Consider the following 15,922-nt stretch of genomic DNA (forward strand, 5'->3'; position numbering starts at 1 on the left):
GCTGATGTGGCTTTTCATTTTGGAATTTGGTAGCTGAGGGTCAAGGTTTATTGTCAGCTAGCTATAACTTCCCCTTATGCTTGGAGATCTTGACCCTATGTAAATTGTGTGATAACTTTCTGTTTTGAGTTTCAATCTACCTTCCACTAAGTTTTACCAATTCGTGGCCCCCTCTAATGTTTACTGGAATGCCCACAGCTACAAAATGTCAATTTTCCCCTCTAGAAACCCCAGCCAGTTAAGAAAAATCAATATGCAGCTCAAAATATATTTCTTTGACACTTTTCTTTTTTTTTGAGATGGAGTCTTGCTCTTGTCACCCAGGCTGGAGTGCAATGGGGCGATCTCGGCTTACTAAAACTTCCACCTCCCAGGGTCAAGCAATTCCCCTGCCTCAGCCTCCTGAGTAGCTGGAATTATAGGCACTCACTACCATGCCCAGCTAATTTTTGTATTTTTAGTAGAGACAGGGTTTCCCCATGTTTGCCAGCTGGTCTCAAACTCCTGACCTCAGGTGATCTGCCCACCTTGGCCTCCCAAAGTGCTGGTATTACAGGCATGAGCCACTGCACCCGGCCTACACATTTTTTTTAATTGAGATGGAGTCTCACTCTGTTACCCAGGTTGGTGCAGTGGCACCATCTTGGCTCACTGTAGCCTCTGCCTCCCAGTGATCCTGCCACCTCAGCCTCCCAACTTTGACACATTTTAATGTGGCCTTACCAGAACTTCCCTTGTCTGAATCTAGGGAAGAGTAGAAAAGGATCTGACACATACTCTGAGGGCTACTACCTACGAGGTTTTCTTTGCATAACAAGGCCACCTTCCCAGCCTCTCTCTCTCTATGTGCTGTTATAATAAATACTTCATTAGAAATTCTAATTGTCAATGACAAAATAGTGGAAGCCTTTGAATTAAGACTTCTAAATTTAAAATTTTAGTGACCTTTTATTCTAAACAATTAATTAAAAGATCAAATTTTTTAAAGGACATATAAAATGGTCATGTCTATCCTTAAAAGTTATCTTCTTTTTCTATGCCCATTTTCTGCCAAACTAACTCTGCAAAGGAAACTTGTTAATTTACAATCTCCCTAGCTATATAAAAAAGTATCCTTTCCCTCCATCTTTGCCAATCTATGCTTTTAAATGTAATTTTTGCCATTTTAATAAAAATGGCATCTTTTTAGTTTGCATTTTCCTGACTTCTACCAATACTGAGGAACTTCCCATGCTTATCATTGTCAATTATTCATTCATATTACTGATAATTCAGACTTCATTTCCTATGAATTGCTTATTAATATCCTTTTCTCACTTATCAAGTAAATCCTTCATTTATAGAAGTTTTATAGATTCTCTATATTAACTCTTGTACAAATATCTTCTCTTAGTCTCTTTCCTGTCTTTTAACTTTGTTTACGGTATCTTTTCATACAAAAGTTTTAACACTTTTTACGTAATAAAACATACTGTGGTCCTTTATGAAAAAAAAAGTTATCTTGACTAAATTAAGAGCAAAAATCTGACCAAACTCACTATGCCAAAATGAAAAGTTATGGTTGGAAACTGAGTCATGCAATACTGCCTTCCTTTAGTTCAAATCATATAGCTGTAATTTCACAATGCTGTGTCATAACCTCATAAGAAAGCCAGATTCCCAAAATGATAGAAGGCCACATATCTCCCCAGATGGCGTCCCTCATAAGTTTCTCACAAGGACGTTCCTTATGAGTCCCTAAATCTTTTAGGATACATATCCTCCTTCCCCCCCATGAACCAGCCCTTAAAACCAAGTTCTGTTGAATCTCACTTACCCTGACAATGTCAATTTCCAGTTTACCTTGGCAGGCACAGGACAAGGACAAGACCAAGAAATTATCCCTCCACCCAATCCAAGTTGAATGCGTAATCGACTTTGCCTCTATTCTCTCTTTTCACATGTTTGCATTATCTTATGTAAAATGGAGATTTCTTTATCACAGTAGAAATATATAACTGACTTTTTCCTCTATGCCCTCTTTTCACATGCAAAATGCAGATTTGCTGAGCACTTCTCAGAGCCTCACAAGAATGTGACCATTTGCCTCACTACCTACACACTCTCCTTCTTCTCTCTCCTGCTTGCTCTTTCACCTTTAAATTCTGAAGTTCCCAAAACCCTCTTTAGAAAAAGCACAGGTCACAGAGGCTCCTGTGGCTGGTGTTCTTCCCAGATGTATTCTCAAACTTTGGCTAAAGGAAACTATTAATCAAGGCTCCAGTCTCTGTCACTTTTTGGTTAACAAGAAGATAAAAGAAGACAGTATTTTTAAAGAAAATAATGAAGAGGATTACATAACTTTTTTTTTTTTTTTTTTTTGAGATGGAGTGTCGCTGTATTGCCCAGGCTGGAGTGCAGTGATGCGATCTTGGCTCACTGCAACCTCCACCTCCCGGGTTCAAGTGATTCTCCTGCCCTGGCTTCCCAAGTAGCTGGGATTACAGGCGTGAGCCACCACGCCCAGCTAATTTTTGTATTTTTAGTAGAGATGGGGTTTCACCATGTTGGCCAGGCTTGTCTCGAACTCCTGACCTCAAGTGATCCACCCACCTCGGCCTCCCCAAAGTGCTGGAATTACAAGTGTGAGCCACTGCACCCAGCCTATAATGAAATATTTTAAACATGCAAAAGATTATGGAGAACGGTATAGGGAATGCCCAAGTATACACCACCTAGATGTAACAAAGGCTTCTGTTATTTCTAACCATGATCTCTTTGAAGAGCTCTTTTGTCTTTCAATGACTCTTTCCTGTTTGAGCCACATCACCCTTCATTGTATGAAGGCTTAAGTGGCTTCCGTGGTGAGAATCTTACTCTGTGTCATACCCTAATTGACCTTGGAGCTGGCTTTGCTGTGTATTGCACAACTGCATGTATGGATGGTGGAATGTCAGGATCAAAATCTGGATTCTTTGGTGTGGTTCCAGCTGCAGAATCAGGCAAGCAAGGTTTAGTCAGCTCTGTTTTCCCCCACACAGGCTGTATGAGGGGCAACAGCCCATGCTGGTCATCATGGATCCCGACATGATCAAAACAGTGCTAGTGAAAGAATGTTACTCTGTCTTCACAAACCGGCTGGTAGGCCTATATTTTCAAATGTATTAATCAAATTTTTATTCTTAAATAATTATATATTCATGGAAACTTGCCCAGAAAATGGACAGGAAAGTGCTTTGTACTTCCTCCTATTTCCCTCAATGGTGATGTCTTATTTAACTGTAGATACAGTGTATTTCTGTCACTCTAGTAACAGAAAATTGCCATTGACACAATCCACAGAACTTATTCAGAGTTCCTGCTTTACATGCCCTCATTTGTGTGGGTGTATATGTGTGTGTGTAGCATTATGCAAATGTACCCATGTGTATAATTGCATGACTATCAGCACAATATGTACAGATCTGTTCTAGCACCAGGAGGCTCCCTGCTGGTATTCTGTTGTTACTATGAGTTGTAGGGGTGGGTTGCCCCTACACACCTGTGGGTGTTTCTCGTAAGGTGGAACGAGAGACTTAGGAAAGAAAAAGACACAGAGACAAAGTATAGAGAAAGAAATAAGGGGACCCGGGGAACCAGCGTTCAGCATATGGAGGATCCCCTATGGAGGATCCCGCCAGCCTCTGAGTTCCCTTAGTATTTATTGATCATTTGTGGGTGTTTCTCTAAGAGGGGGATGTGTCAGGGTCACAAGACAATTGTGGGGAGAGGGTCAGCAAACAAACACGTGAACAAAGGTCTTTGCATCATAGACAATGTAAAGGATTAAGTGCTGTGCTTTTAGATATGCATACACATAAACATCTCAATGCTTTACAAAGCAGTATTGCTGCCCGCAGGTCCCACCTCCGGCCCTAAGGCGGTTTTTCCCTATCTCAGTAGATGGAGCATACAATCGGGTTTTATACCGAGACATTCCATTGCCCAGGGACAGGCAGGAGACAGATGCCTTCCTCTTGTCTCAACTGCAAGAGGCATTCCTTCCTCTTTTACTAATCCTCCTCAGCACAGACCCTTTACGGGTGTCAGGCTGGGGGACGGTCAGGTCTTTCCCTTCCCACGAGGCCATATTTCAGACTATCACATGGGGAGAAACCTTGGACAATACCTGGCTTTCCTAGGCAGAGGTCCCTGCGGCCTTCCGCAGTTTTTGTGTCCCTGGGTACTTGAGATTAGGGAGTGGTGATGACTCTTAAGGAGCATTCTGCCTTCAAGCATCTGTTTAACAAAGCACATCTTGCACTGCCCTTAATCCATTTAACTCTGAGTTGACACAGCACATGTTTCAGAGAGCACGGGGTTGGGGGTAAGGTTATAGATTAACAGAATCTCAAGGCAGAAGAATTTTTCTTAGTACAGAACAAAATGGAGTCTCCTATGTCTACTTCTTTCTACATAGACACAGTAACAATCTGATCTCTCTTGCTTTTCCCCACATGAGTAGCTTGTCTTTTCCTCCTTGCAGGGTCTATAGTAGAGAAAACTTTTTTTTATTTCAATGAGGCCAATTTATCCATTTTTCTTTTATAGATTGTGCTTTTATTGTAAGTCTGAAAATTATTCTCCAAGCACACTTTGTCGCTGGTGTTTTTTCTAAAAGTTATATGGTTTAAGGCTGGGTGCGGTGGCTCACGCCTGTAATCCCAGCATTTTGGGAGGCCGAGGTGGGTGGATCACGAGGTCAGGAGATCAAGACCATCCTGGCCAACATGGTGAAACCTCATCTCTACTAAAAATACAAAAATTAGCCAGGCATGGTGGTGGGCGCCTGTAGTCCCAGCTACTCGGGAGGCTGAGGCAGCAGAATCGCTTGAACCCAGGAGGCAGAGGTTGCAGTGAGCCAAGATTGTGCCATTGCACTCCAGCCTGGCAACAGAGCAAGACTCAGTCTCAAAAAAAAAAAAAAGTTATATGGTTTAATGCTTTATATTTAAGTTTATGATACATTTTGTGTTAATTTTTTGTCTTAATTTTTTGCATAAGATGTAAAGTTTAGGTCATAGTTCACTTTCTGTGGCCCGTGGCTGTGTGATTTTTCCAACACCATTTTTGGAAAGGTTATTTTCCCTCTATGGGGTTACTTTTTCACAATTGTCAAAAATCAGTTGAGCAGATTTCTGTGCATCTCTTTTTTTCTTTTTCTTTTTTTTAATTGAGACAGAGTCTCGCTCTGTCACCCAGACTGAAGTGCAGTGGCGCGATCTCAGTTCACTGCAAACTCTGCCTCCCAGGTTCAAGTGATTCTTGTGCCTCAGCCTCCCAAGTAGCTGGGATTACAGCTGTGCACCACCATGCTCATCTAATTTTTGTATTTTAGTAGAGATGGGGTTTTGCCATGTTGGCCAGGCGGGTCTCAAACTCCTGGGCTCAAATGATTCACCCACCTCAACCTCCCAAAGTGCTGAGATTACAGACGTGAGCCACCACACCTAACCTGTGCATCTGTTTCTCATTCACTGTTTTGTCCCATTGATCACTGTGTTTATTCCTCCACCAGTACCACATTGTGGTGACAATAGTAGCTGTACGGTAACTATTAACATCATGTAGAGGGATTCCTCCCACTTTATTTATTGTTTTAGTTCTTGTTTTTGCTTTTTTTTTTTTTAAGACAGTCTCGCTCTGTAGACCAGGCTGGAGTGCAGTGGCATGATCTCGGCTCACTCTAGCCTCTGCCTCCCGGGTTCAAGAGATTCTCCTGCCTCACCCTCCCAAGCACCTGGGATTACAGGCATGCAGCACCATGCCCGGCTAATCTGGGGTATTTTTAGTAGATACGGGGTTTCGCCATGTTGGCCAGGCTGGTCTCGAACTCCTGACCACAGGTGATCCACCTGCCTTGGCCTCCCAAAGTGCTGGGACTACAGACATGAGCCACCACGCCTGGCCCCTTTTCCTTTCCATAAAAATTCAGAACAAGCTTGTCAATGTCTACAAACAAACCTGCTGAGATTTTGATAAGTATTGAATTAAATCTATAAGTTGGTTTAGGGAAAATCTGTGTCTTTACTACATTGAGTCTTTCAAAACATGAACATAGTATCCCTCTCCATTTCTTTAGGTTTTCTTTTAGTCCTTTCATCAACGTTTTGTAATTTTTAGCATAGAGATCCTGTACGTGTTTTGTTAGATTCACACCTAAAGTATTTCATTTTCATTGACATGTAAATGGAATATTTTTACTGTATTTTCAGATAGTCATTGTTATGGCATAGAAATGTGATTGATTTTTGCATGTTGATCTTGTGTTCTACACCCTTGTTGAATCCCACTTTTTAGCTCTAGAAGTCTTTTTGTATAGTCCTAGAAAGGTTCTACATTGACATTTATGTCACCTGAAAATAGAGGCCCTTCTATTTCTTCCCGTCCAATCTGTATGCCTTTAATTTTTTTCTCGTCTATAGCACTGAGACATCCAATATGATGTTGAATAAGAATGGTGAGAGTGGATATTTTTGTATTGTTTCTGATCTTGGAGGAAAGCATTCATTTTTTTCACCATTAAGTGTGATTTAGCTGAAGGTTTTTTGTATATATTTTTTTCCATGTTTTTCAGAATATCAAATTGAGGATGTTTCTCTTTCTTCCTAGTTTGCCAGGTTTTATCATAAATAAGCATTGAAATTATCCATTTTAAAATACAGTTTTGAAAGATGGAAGAAGGTTTCAAGTTATTGGACTGATAGGCCTGTCGCAAGTTGGGAAATAGCATTCTTTTCTTTATTTTTCCTCTAATCCTGGGGGGAAAATAAAAGAAAGGGACTTTTCATGTAATTGCATTGTTTCTTCCAAGTGCATTCTTAGTCTTTTGCTTATTACTAATTTTTTTTTCAAAAGTCACTAAATCAAACCACCCCTTTGTCAAGTTTCTCATGCTATAGGTGTGTTAAAGACAGAGCTGCTCTGAGGCAACGTACAATCTGCCAAGGCGACCTGCCTGTCTGTCACCAATCCCTTTCTGCTTTGCACAACCCTGGAGGAGTTGCTAGGTCTTGTTCCCATCTATTCTACTGGAAGAACTGGTTCTCTTCCACGTGGAAACCATGCATTTAAAAGGAAACTGGGATATAGTGACTGGAAACCACACCATTTGCCTCGATTCCACCATCCCCCTTCCATATGCTTACAGGAGGCTACACATTCAAGATAAATCTTTATTGAGCATCTAGTATAGAGCCTGCCACCCAGTAGATAGTTACTAAATATTTGTTAAATTCATGATGCCTGTTTAACACATTTTCTACAACCATGGAGATCTCTAAAACTTACGTAGGACAAACTGCTTCTGCTTTGAACTCAAGCCTTTAGGTCCAATGGGATTTCTGAAAAGTGCCTTAAGTTTTGCTGAAGATGAAGAATGGAAGAGAATACGAACACTGCTATCTCCAGCTTTCACCAGTGTGAAATTCAAGGAAGTAAGAAAATAAGGTGATTTATAATTAGAAACTTAAAGGATGAATCTGGAGACAGGTAGTAAGTATCATCATAGTTCCTTTCTAATGGGTAGTCCACTGAGTTTGAGCTTTCTAAAAAGGGTCTTTTCAGCTGGGCACAGTGGCTCATGCCTGTAATGCCAGCACTTTGGGAGGCCGAGGTGGGTGGATCACCTGAGGTTAGGAGATTGAGACCAGCCTGGCCAACATGGTGAAACCCCAACTCTACTAAAAATACAAAATTTAGCTGGGCATGGTGGCGGATGCCTATAATCCTAGCTGCTCAGAAGGCTAAGGCAGAAGAATTGTTTGAATCTAGAGGCGGAGGTTGCAGTGAGCCAAGATTGCGCCATTGCACTCCAGCCTGGGCAACAAGAGCGAAACTCTGTCTCAAAAAACAGGGGCAGGGGGCGGTCTTTTCTATTTATGTCCTAGAGGACATGGTGAGTCATTACAAAATGTCATTTACTGTTCCATGCTGGGCAAAGCCATGTCCTTCTGAGACTCGAGTCTGCGTAGTTAACTATGGGTGGTGTTGTGTTTTAGATGGTCCCCATAATTTCCCAATGTGGAGATATGTTGGTGAGAAGCCTGAGGCAGGAAGCAGAGAACAGCAAGTCCATCAACTTGAAAGAGTAAGTAGCACAGTCTTGAGGTTCTGAGTGTCATGAACCCCCCCAGCTGCCTGCAGTGGAGCTGATATTCCCACTGTTGGGTTACTCCAGTGACCGGACAAAAGCAGGGCTGTGGTGTTGCAACTCCAATAGGCCACCCAAGATGGTGTTGCTCACAAAAGAAAGCTAGGAAGCTGAGAGAAAAGGATCTTCTCCCCTGTGCATAGGAGCCAGGAATAACTTATCTGTTACATTGTCCCCTTGGATATTCCAATAGAATAATACATTGTGTAGAAAGAAAAAATAAAAACCTGATTGTACTAAAGTTTTGAGCATAGACGTTATGGAGTGGTGGGAAGGGAAGGTGTTTGATAGCTGTTGGCTGGCAGTGACTGGGGCAGGAAAGTTACAATGAGGAAGTTGGAATAACTTCAATCCCTTCATTATTTTGCTGAGGATACCACCAAAATATGAAATATTAAATCTTCCCACCACTTCTAATTTCTTTTCTCCAATCTTAAATTTTAAAAGACTCTGTAAAGGCTATAGGTAGGGCAATGCTATTATTGTTTATTGTCTGAACTGGAATGTAATTTGAATTATGCTGGAACAACGTGTAAACCGAACCTGTCCTGGGCAGACTGGGGACATGTGGTCACTCAGCTATGGGATACCCCAATCAACTTTGGAGTGATCTATTCCTTTAATCAATATCACTGTTAGTTCTTACTTTTACAAAAATAATCTGCCCTCAGAGCAACCTCAGATCCCAGGAGTTGGGGAAAATCAGGTGTTTCAGGAGGCTTATCAGGGAGTGCAGTGGAGACATGACGCTCACAGCAAGTCTGAACAGGGTGTGGCTGTTCTATAAAGTGCTGAAGAGACATCAGCTCTGGGCATAGACTCTGGGGTCTGGCAATGTCAAATTTATTGATTGGCCGAGAAAGAGTTAATTATTTTATTCTTGTCCTGCAGAAGCACAGTGTTGACACACCTTTTACCATCCACACTCAACACAGACTACTGTAATTGTCTGATTGTTGGGTCTGTGTCTCCCTATGACTGAGGTCCTTGAGCTCAGAGGTGAGTCTAACTCACCTTAGTGTCTCCATCACTCCCAGCACAGGGCCAGCTGCATCACTGATACCCAATAAATGCCTCAAGAGTATGATGGGAGATGATGCAGCAGGTTGTTCTGATTGTGTGTGGGTTTTCACCTGTCTTGCTCTGGCATAGCACTTCTTGCTGTGTGTATAGCAGAAGGAAGGTAAAGAGGTGCTGGTTTTAATTTTCCGTGTTTTACTCTGCTCAGTTTCTTTGGGGCCTACACCATGGATGTAATCACTGGCACATTATTTGGAGTGAACTTGGATTCTCTCAACAACCCACAAGATCCCTTTCTGAAAAATATGAAGAAGCTTTTAAAATTGGATTTTTTGGATCCCTTTTTACTCTTAATATGTATGTGGACTTTTATGTTATTTCTCTCTCTCTCTCTCTCTCGTCTAATTTTTAAAAACAGTTTTATTGAAAACAAAATTCACATACCATATAATTCACCTACTTAAAATGTATAATTCAGTGGTTTTTGGTACATTTAAAGATATGCACAACCAACACCATTGTTAACTTCTGAACATTTTTGTAAACTTCTGAACATTTTTTGTAAACTCAGAAGCCACATACCATTTAACCATCATCCCCTTCCAATCTTCCTCACCATTTTTTTTTTTTTTTTTAGACAGAGTCTTGCTGTGTTGCCCCAGGCTGGAGTGCATGGTGCGATCTGGGCTCACTGAAACCTCCACCTCCTGGGTTCAAGTGATTCTCCTGCCTCAGCCTCCTGAGTAGCTGCGATTACAGGTACACACCACCACGCCTGGCTCATTTTTGTATTTTTAGTAGAGATGGGGTTTTGCCATGTTGGTCAGGCTGGTCTCGAACCCCTAACCTCATGATCTGCCCGCCTCAGCCTCCCAAAGTGCTGGGATTACAGGTGTGAGCCACCACACCCGGCCTTTTTTTCTTTCTTTCTTTCTTTTTTTAAACAGAGTCTCACTCTGTTGCCAGGCTGGAGTGCAGTGGCTCAATCTCGGCTCACTGCAACCTCCGCCTTCCAGGTTCAAGTGATTTTCCTGCCTCAGCCTCCCAAGTAGCTGAGACTGCAGGCATGCGCCACCACACCCAACTAATTTTTGTATTTTTAGTAGAGATGGGGTTTCTCCATGTTGGCCAGGATGGTCTCGATCTCTTGACCTCGTGATCTGCCCACCTCAGCCTCCCAAAGTGAGCCACCATGCCCTGCCTTCCTCACCTTTTTTATGTTGCCCAGGCTGGTCTTGAACTCCCGGCCTCAAGCCATCTTTCTGCCTTGGCCTCCCAAAGTTCTGGGATTACAGGAGTGAGCAACTGCACACAGCCCCAAAACCCCCCTCAGCTTTAAGCAACCACTAATCTACTTTCTGTCTCTAGATTTGCCTAATCTGGCACATATCATATAAATTGAATCATATAACATGTGGTCTTTTGTGACTGGCTTCTTTCATTTAGCATTACATTTTCAAAGTTAATTCATGTTGAAACATGGATCAGTACTTCATTTCTTTTTATGACCAAATAATATTTCATTGTATAGATATGCTGCATTTTGCGCTGGGTGTAGTGGCTCATGCCTGTAATCCCAGCACTTTGGGAGGCCGAGGTGGGTGGATCACAAGGTCAAGAGATCCAGACCATCCTTGCCAACTTGGCGAAACCCTGTCTCTACTAAAAATACAAAAATTAGCCAGGCATGGTGGCGGGTGTCTGTAATCCCAGCTATCAGGAGCCTGAGGCAGGAGAATCGCTGGAACCCGGAGGTGGAGGTTACAGTGAGCCGAGATCGCACCACTGCACTCCAGCCTGGTGACAGAGCAAGACCCCGTCTAAAAAAAAAAAAGATATGCTGCATTTTGCTTATCCATTCATAGTTGATGGACATTTGTGTTGTTTCTACCTTTCAACTATTGTGAATAGTGCTGCTGTGAATAGTTGTTTACAAGTTTATGTTTGAATACTTGATTTTTCTTCTTTTAGGTATACATTCAGCAGTGGAATGGATGCGTTTTATAGTAGTAATTCCATGTTTCACTTCTTAAGGAGTTTCTAAACTGTTTCCCACAACAGCTGCACCATTTTACCAGGAGCATATAATGGTTCTAATTTCTCTACATTCTTGCCAACACTTGGTTTTCTCATTTGTTTAAATTATAGACACCTTACTACATGTGAACTGGTCTCATCGTGATTTTGATTTACTCTTCTCTAATGGCTAATGAAATTGAGCAACATTGGCCATCTTTATATCTTCTTTAGATAAATGTCTGTTCAAGTCTTTTGCCCATATACAGCTGAATTCTTTTTGTTAATTGGTAAGAGTTCTTTACATATTCTACATACAACTTCCTTCTCAGGCATATGATTTGCAAAATTGTTCTCCCATTCTACACATGTCTTTTTACTTTCTTGATATTGTTCTTTGAACTTTATCTTCTTTGAACTGTATCTTCTTTGAACTTCTTTGAACTTTAATTTTGATGATGCACGATTTGCGTATTTTTCTTTTATTGCTTATCCTGTAGGTATCAAATCTAAGAATCTTTTGCCAATTGTGAGCTCATGAAGATTTGCCCTCTTGGTTTTCTTTTAAGGGTTGTATAGTTTTAGCTCTTCTGTTTAGGTCTTCGATGCATCTTGATTTTCATTTTATATGCCGTGTGATGTAAGAGCCCAGCTTTATTCTTACACTTGGCTATCCAGTTGTCCCAGGACCATTTGTTGAAAAGACGATTTTGTCCCCATTCAATGATCATGACACCTTCCTCAAAATTCAGTGGACCAGAGACATGTGGATGTATTCTGGACTGTAAATTCTATTCTGTTGAACTATACTTCTATCTTTATGCCAGTATCACATTGTCCTGATTATTAGAGCTTTGTGGTAAGTTTTGAAATTGGGAAGTATGAGTCCTGCAACTTGATTCTTTTTCAACATTGTTCTGACTACTCTGCATCCCTTACAATTCCAAATCAATTTTAAAATCAACTTGTCAATTTCTACAAAGAATCTAGCTAGGATTCTGATAATACATTAAATCTGCAGATCCATTTGAGAAGTATTGCCATTTTGACCTTTTTAAGTTTTCTAATCTGTGAACACGGGGTGGTGGTTCCTTTTATTTAGATACTCTTTCATTTATTTCAACAGTGTTTTGTATTTTTCAGAGTCTGGGTTTTGCACTTTTGTTAATGTTATTCCTGATAAGTGTATCACTAATATTTTGATGTTATGGTAAATACAATTTTTTAATTCCACTTTTGGATTGTATATTGTAATGTACAGAAATACAGTTTATTTCTGTATATTGACCTTCTATCTTCAAATATTTCTGAACACATTTGTTAGTTTTAATAGGTAAATAGAAGTGCTGAGAGAGGTATCCTTGTCTCATTCATGATCTTAGGGGGAAAGGTACTAAGTATGGTTAGCTATGGGTTTCATAGATGCCCTGTATCAGGTGGAAGAATTCTCTTCTATTTTTAGTTGCTGAGTGTTTTTATCACAAAAGTCTTTTGGATTTTTGTCAAATGCTTTTACTCATACTGAGACGATTGTGTGTTTTCATTTAATTGACATGGTATATTACACAACCTTGTTTCCCTGGGGTAAACCCCTCTTGGTTATGGTATATAATTATTTTTATATGTTGCTAGATTGATCCAGTTTGCTAGTATTTTGTTAAGGATTTGTGCATTTATATTTACAAGATATGTTAGTCTGTAGTTTCTTTATCCTGTGATATATTTGTCCAGTTTTAATATGATGGTAATACTGGCCTTATAGAATGAATTTGGAAATGTTCCCTCATTTCCTAGTTTTTTAAAGTGTTTGTAGAATGGATATTAATTCTCCTTTAAATATTAGGTAGAATTCATTATTGGAACTATCTGGCCTGGCCTTTTCTTTGTGGGTAGTTTTGATTACTGATTCAATGCCTTTATATGTTATAGATCTATTCAGATTGTCTGTTTCTTTCCAACTCAGTTTCTGTAGTTTGTGTCTTTCAAATAATTTATCCATTTTACCTGTTATCTAATTTATACAATTGTTCTGATAATAAAATTGTTACGAGAATATCTTTATGCTACTTTTTATTTTTCTTAAATGTCAATAGTAATTATTTCCCATCTTTTATTTCTGAGACTAGTAAACTGAGTCATCTCTTTTTATTTCTTCATCAATGTAGCTAAAAGTTTGCCAATTTTGATGATATTTTCTTTTGTGGTAAAATTTGAGCTTTTTTTTTGAGATGGACTTTTGCTCTTGCCGCTCAGGCTGGAGTGCAATGGCACGATGTTGGCTCACTGCAACCTCCACCTCCTGGGGTCAAGCGATTCTCCTGCCTCAGCCTCCAGAGTAGTTGGGACTACAGGCATGCAATACTATGCCCGGCTAATTTTTGTATTTTTAGTAAAGACAAGGTTTTTACTGTTGGTCAAGCTGGTCTCGAATTCCTGACCTCAGGTGATCCACCTGCCTCGGCCTCCCAAAGTGCTGGGATTATAGGCGTGAGCCACCGCGCCCAGCCTTGAGCTTTACTTTTGAAGCTAATTTTTTTATTTTTAACTTTTGTGGATACACAGTTGGTGTATGCATTTATGGGGTACACGAGATGGTTTTGATACAGGCATGAAATGTGAAATAAGAGCATTATGGAGAATGGGGAATCCATCCCCTCAAGCATTTATCCATTGAATTGCAGACATTCCAATTGCACTCTAAATGATTTTAAAATGTACAGTTATTATTGACTGTAGTCACCGTGTTGTGCTATCAAATCATAGGTCTTATTCATTCTTTCTATTTTTTGTAACCTTTTATTATCCTTACCTCCCCCGCCCCCACTACCCTTCCCAGAGTCTGGTCACCATCCTTCTACTCTCTATGTCCATGAGTTTTGAGTTTTGATAATTTTTTTTTTTTTGAGACAGAGTCTCAAAAAAGTTGCGTGATCTAGGCTCACTGAAACCTCTGCCTCCCGGGTTTAAGCAATTCTCCTTCCTCACCCTCCTGAGTAGCTGGGATTACAAGTGTCCACCACCATGCCCAGCTAACTTTTGCATTTTTAGTAGGGACGAGGTTTTGCCATGTTGGCCAGGCTGGTCTAACTCCTCACCTCAGGTGATCCACCCGCCTCAGCCTCCCAAAGTGCTAGGATTACAGGCGTGAGCCACCGCGCCCGGCTGATGATATTTTCAAGGAACCAATTTTTGGTTTTCTTTATTGCTTTTAAATCTGTATTTCATTAGGTTACACTTTAGTTTTTATTATTTTCCCCCTTTCTGCTGGCTTTAGTTTTAGTTTACTCTTCATTTTTCAGTGTGTTATGGTATACATTTAGGTTATTGATTTGAGATTATCTGACATTCACAACTATAAATTTCCCTCTGAACATTGCTTTGGCTACATCCCATACGCTTTGGCACATCATGTCTTCATTTTTCTTCATCTCAAAACAATTTCTAATTGTCCTTTTGCTTTCTACTTCAGCTCATTGGTTACTTAAAAGTGTATTTTTAACTCCCACATATTTGTGAGTTTTCCAATTCTCTTTTCTCTCTCTCTCTTTTTTTTTTTTCTTTCGAGAGACATTTTCATTCTGTCACTCAGGCTGGAGTACAGTGGCACAATCTCAGCTCACTGCAACTTCCGCCTCCCTGGTTCAAGCGATTCTCATGACTGGGTCCCAAGTAGCTGGGACTACAGGCACATGCCACCATGCCCGGCTAATTTTTGTATCAGTAGAGATGGGGTTCCGCCATGTTGGTCAGGCTGGTCTCAAACTCCTGACCTCAAGCAATCTGCCTGCCTCAGCCTCCCTAAGTGCAATTCTCTTGCTTTTATTGATTTCTAGTTTCATTGCATGGTAGTTGAAGGACATTTGCCATATTGTTTCTATCCTGACTACTATTTCATGGAAAAACATGATTCATTAAAGCAGCAGGCTATCCAAAGAGACTCTAGTCCAGTAGATAAAGGCTAAGAAGTCAGGGAATTTAATTCTGTTCCTTTGGTCACTCTGAAGATGCAGAAGGGACCACTGATCTCACTGCTATAGTGGAGGCCCCTATGTGTGGATCTGCTCTTGCTCAGCCATTGGCATGGAAGAGGGGCAAAGGTCATACAGGAAGAGGGGCAAAGGTCATACAGGAAATGGATCCTGGTTGAGAACCCTGCAGTCTATAGGTAGAGAAAATTGTAATTGTTGTAGGTAAATTTCACATTTTTCACTATGATTTATTTTTTCTTTTTCTATTTAATTTTCCTATAGCACTCTTTCCATTTCTTACCCCAGTTTTTGAAGCCCTAAATATCGGTTTGTTTCCAAAAGATGTTACCCATTTTTTAAAAAATTCCATTGAAAGGATGAAAGAAAGTCGCCTCAAAGATAAGCAAAAGGTAAAATCTGGTGGTGGTGACATGAGAATGTTCACTTTTTTATTATATTTTTGGGCTGTTTACATACGATTTGTGCACTTATCTGTGTTTTTTAAAGGCAGCTAGAGAACTTTAGACCAAGAGGGTTTTTACATTTTGCTGGGAATAAAGAAGGTGAAGCTTGGGGAAGAAAGAGAATGAGTGAAACAGCATTTGGAATTTAATAATAGGCATGACTTTAGTATATTATGGCATAAATAATGTAGAGATAGAAGCTTTACCGCTTCTCTTCCTTTCAGTAAATTGTCAATAAATTTGACTGTATAAAGTTGCCAATAAATCTGACTGGATAAAAATGA

The 15,922-nt window shown here is 40.4% G+C and overlaps 1 protein-coding gene across 8 annotated transcripts in view; it reads left to right on the forward strand.

Moving 5' to 3' along the window:
- Positions 1 to 15,922, forward strand: part of CYP3A43 (cytochrome P450 subfamily IIIA polypeptide 43) — a 43,477-nt gene that overhangs the window by 17,526 nt on the left and 10,029 nt on the right. For 6 of the 8 annotated variants that reach the window (XM_009453735.3, XM_009453736.3, XM_527830.6 and 3 more), the window contains 5 exons: positions 3,021 to 3,120; positions 7,341 to 7,454; positions 8,019 to 8,107; positions 9,399 to 9,547; positions 15,457 to 15,584. In XM_009453735.3, the coding sequence (XP_009452010.1) occupies positions 3,021 to 3,120; positions 7,341 to 7,454; positions 8,019 to 8,107; positions 9,399 to 9,547; positions 15,457 to 15,584 (580 nt within the window). The remainder of the gene's footprint in view (positions 1 to 3,020; positions 3,121 to 7,340; positions 7,455 to 8,018; positions 8,108 to 9,398; positions 9,548 to 15,456; positions 15,585 to 15,922) is intronic. The other 2 variants (XM_009453738.3, XM_016957822.2) reach the window with 1 other exon arrangement.

This window comes from Pan troglodytes, chromosome 6, assembly GCF_028858775.2.
Source record: "Pan troglodytes isolate AG18354 chromosome 6, NHGRI_mPanTro3-v2.0_pri, whole genome shotgun sequence".
In the NCBI taxonomy this organism is placed as follows: domain Eukaryota; kingdom Metazoa; phylum Chordata; class Mammalia; order Primates; family Hominidae; genus Pan; species Pan troglodytes.